The sequence below is a fragment of the Gloeophyllum trabeum genome (genome assembly GCF_000344685.1).
Source record: "Gloeophyllum trabeum ATCC 11539 unplaced genomic scaffold GLOTRscaffold_00272, whole genome shotgun sequence".
NCBI classification, from domain to species: domain Eukaryota; kingdom Fungi; phylum Basidiomycota; class Agaricomycetes; order Gloeophyllales; family Gloeophyllaceae; genus Gloeophyllum; species Gloeophyllum trabeum.
This window is the reverse complement of record NW_006920680.1, coordinates 1-2,689: the sequence shown is the minus strand read 5'-3', so window position 1 is coordinate 2,689 and position 2,689 is coordinate 1. Positions and strand designations below refer to the sequence as shown.

General features: G+C 52.5%; 2 protein-coding genes across 2 annotated transcripts; both read right to left on the bottom strand.

Annotated features, from left to right (window-relative positions):
• Positions 1 to 33: 33 nt before the first annotated feature.
• Positions 34 to 213, bottom strand: GLOTRDRAFT_19078 (uncharacterized protein; the record flags this gene model as incomplete). Its single annotated transcript, XM_007873509.1, has 1 exon — positions 34 to 213. A coding segment is annotated over one exon (180 nt), but the record flags the coding sequence as incomplete, so codon positions are not given.
• Positions 214 to 769: 556 nt separating this feature from the next.
• Positions 770 to 2,117, bottom strand: GLOTRDRAFT_51519 (uncharacterized protein; the record flags this gene model as incomplete). Its single annotated transcript, XM_007873508.1, has 5 exons — positions 770 to 887; positions 944 to 1,119; positions 1,171 to 1,326; positions 1,382 to 1,543; positions 1,590 to 2,117. The coding sequence occupies 5 exons, from the start codon at positions 2,115 to 2,117 to the stop codon at positions 770 to 772; spliced, it is 1,140 nt and encodes a 379-aa protein (XP_007871699.1).
• Between the last annotated feature and the right edge of the window lie 572 nt (positions 2,118 to 2,689).

Here is a 2,689-nt window from a genome sequence, read left to right as displayed (position 1 = left end):
TGCAGATGCATCATCAAGGACTGTGTGACTTGACCAAGTCCGAGGAACTGAGGACCCAAACTTCGGGAGCAGGTGTATGCTCCGGTAAATCTGCGAGACCGGTATGATACTTGCAAGTCTCTCGCCATCACGGATAGACCTAGTTATCTTGTACATACCACTCGTTCTGTCCGGAGCCAAAGCGAACGGGGAGAACCACTCCACATAAGCCAAGTGCTTTGGAGGGGCCTTTCGAAATAACCGCGCCACGGTGGTAAGGGGTAGTGCGAATACGACACGCACTTGTGCTACACGATAATCTGTGGCTGTATGAGTAGAAGGGCTCAACTGCAACAAGTGACGCACCCCGGATGTCCGTACCAGTGCCTACGCCCAGATTGACGAGCACTGTGTCGAAGCGGGCGGGCACCTCGCGCTCGCGTGAATCTCGACGCGATGGACGTACGTGGACGGCGTCCGATGTCTCTGAACCAAGTCCACGGTGAAATGGATCCTTGCATCTGGAAGAACGGACTTTGTTATATAGCACTATGTAAGCTCCATAGTGTCACTAGGTTTGTAGCTATCCCCCCCTCTACAGAGCAGATATAGAACAAGTTGTGACACTCAGAGCAGCTGTAGGTTTGATTGGTATAGGCAGAGTAGACTATAGAGCGGTATATAGACAGTGTGTATATCATAGCTACGTGAATATATCATAGAATGTTGTTCTATAGCACTATGTGATCATGCTATTTATCATCGAAATACATCCGCGGGTACCCGCTTCCTACTCATCATCGGAAACCCCACCCTCCTCAAATTCCCGTCGCGCAGCCTCCACATCGGCATCCTCGAAGATCTCGCGCGATCCCGACTGTTCCTCATCATCAGCTTTTGCATACGCGCTGGGGTAAGACCGATTAGACTCGAGCCGAGACGTGGAACAGCACTGATGACTTACCGAGCCTTTCGCCGTAACTTCATCTGTATCTGTGGCATGATCTTGAGGTCTTTAGTCTTCTGATGGAACTGTTCCAGCGCTCGCAAATGATTCTCGAAGTGCGACGAATATGCTGTCTCTGTGAATGGAATATCCGTCTTCTGGCCAGTCTGCCATTCCTCCAGCGAACATTGTATCTGGCAACAGTAAGCAACAGACTTAAAGGTTAATCGGATAGAACATAGTACCGCTGTAAGGACCATAGCGATGGTAACGAGAGGTATACGGGGGCTGAAGAACTCCGAGTGTACAATACCTTCGTCTTTCTTGTTTGCGAACCACATTTCATTGATCAGAGCCTGAATAATCGGATGTTGATAGAGACCGGTGCGTCCAACGGGATCCTATGCAATTGAGGTCAGGACTGTGATATGAAGAGAGAATCGACTGCTTACTTACCTTGAATACGAATGTGGACCCGTCGAGAAGAGCCTCGACTTTGTCGCGCAACGCGCGCACCCCGTCCTGCCCTTTGCCTTCGCGCAGGTTGTACTCATACGCAGCCAAGGGGCGAGCCTTTGTCTTGAGCTCGCCACGGACTTGGCTTGCACGCGTCGTGATCTAAAAGATTGTCAGTTCAATCCATGGATGACAGCGAAACGCTTACCAGCTTCAGCGCATCCTCATCAAACTCGACGTGCAAGTTTTTCGCCTTGCAAGCCGCCGTCCACGCCTCCATAGCCATACCTTGCTCCTCCACGTCATTCGGGTACGGCCACTCTGTCATGATCTTGCAACGGTATATGTACTGAGCCAATGATATCACCGAGCGCAATACTGGACCGAATTGGGAGAGGCCGATACGGCCACGAGAGCCGGCGCTGCCAGTCAGCTTGCGTGTCTTTGTGAGTCGTGTTGTCGCAGAAGTCGTCTGAGCAGGTGCTCCGCGAGTTTGTCCTCGCGGGAGTACTGCAGCATCAGCACCATCAACTTCCCGATGATCATCGAGAGACCCGTCGCGCTGCTCATCATCTTCGCCATCTGTATAGAAGAGCGGCTGATGTACCACAGTATCCGCAGCAACCCCGTCACCAAGTCCTCGGGCGCGAGAGGGGCGAGGAGTTGGGGGGCGAGGATACTCGTTGCGTGGGTTGGGGATGGCTTCGTGGGGATTACGAGGAAGTGGTGGCGGCATCATAGCTTGGTACTCGTAATTAGCCAGGTGCTAGTGCAGTAAATCAGTAGCAGCACTCGTATGAGACACTTTAACATGTACCTGGGGCCGGTATTCCTCCCATCTCGGGCCAGTGGTCCTTAAGTTGAGCAGCATCCTGGGTGTCTGCTTCGGAACTCGGCCATCGCGTCGCACAAGAGCTGGCAACGCTGATGCATGATTGGTTCCTGACAACTGCAGGCATGTCAGAATAGACAGTTATAAAATTACAAGTAAAACATACCTCGCGACTTTCAACCGGCGATGGAATGTTTGCACGATCCCTCCCCATAAAAGCAGTATCCTTACCCTGATGAGCAGGGCACGGATTAGCATCCCCGCCCTGCGCTGGGTGATTCTCAGCGTTGTCACCATCATCCGAGGCGTACAGGTCTGCGACGCTCGGTGTCACCTCACCAGCGCGCCGGACGAGACGCGGCTTGGGCTTCACTGTGCCGTGCACACTGTTCATCTACCGCTTGCATGTAAACTGCCAGACATCAAGGAGAATGAGAAAAGCATGTACCTCATCAAGCTCGTCTTGCACCACTAGC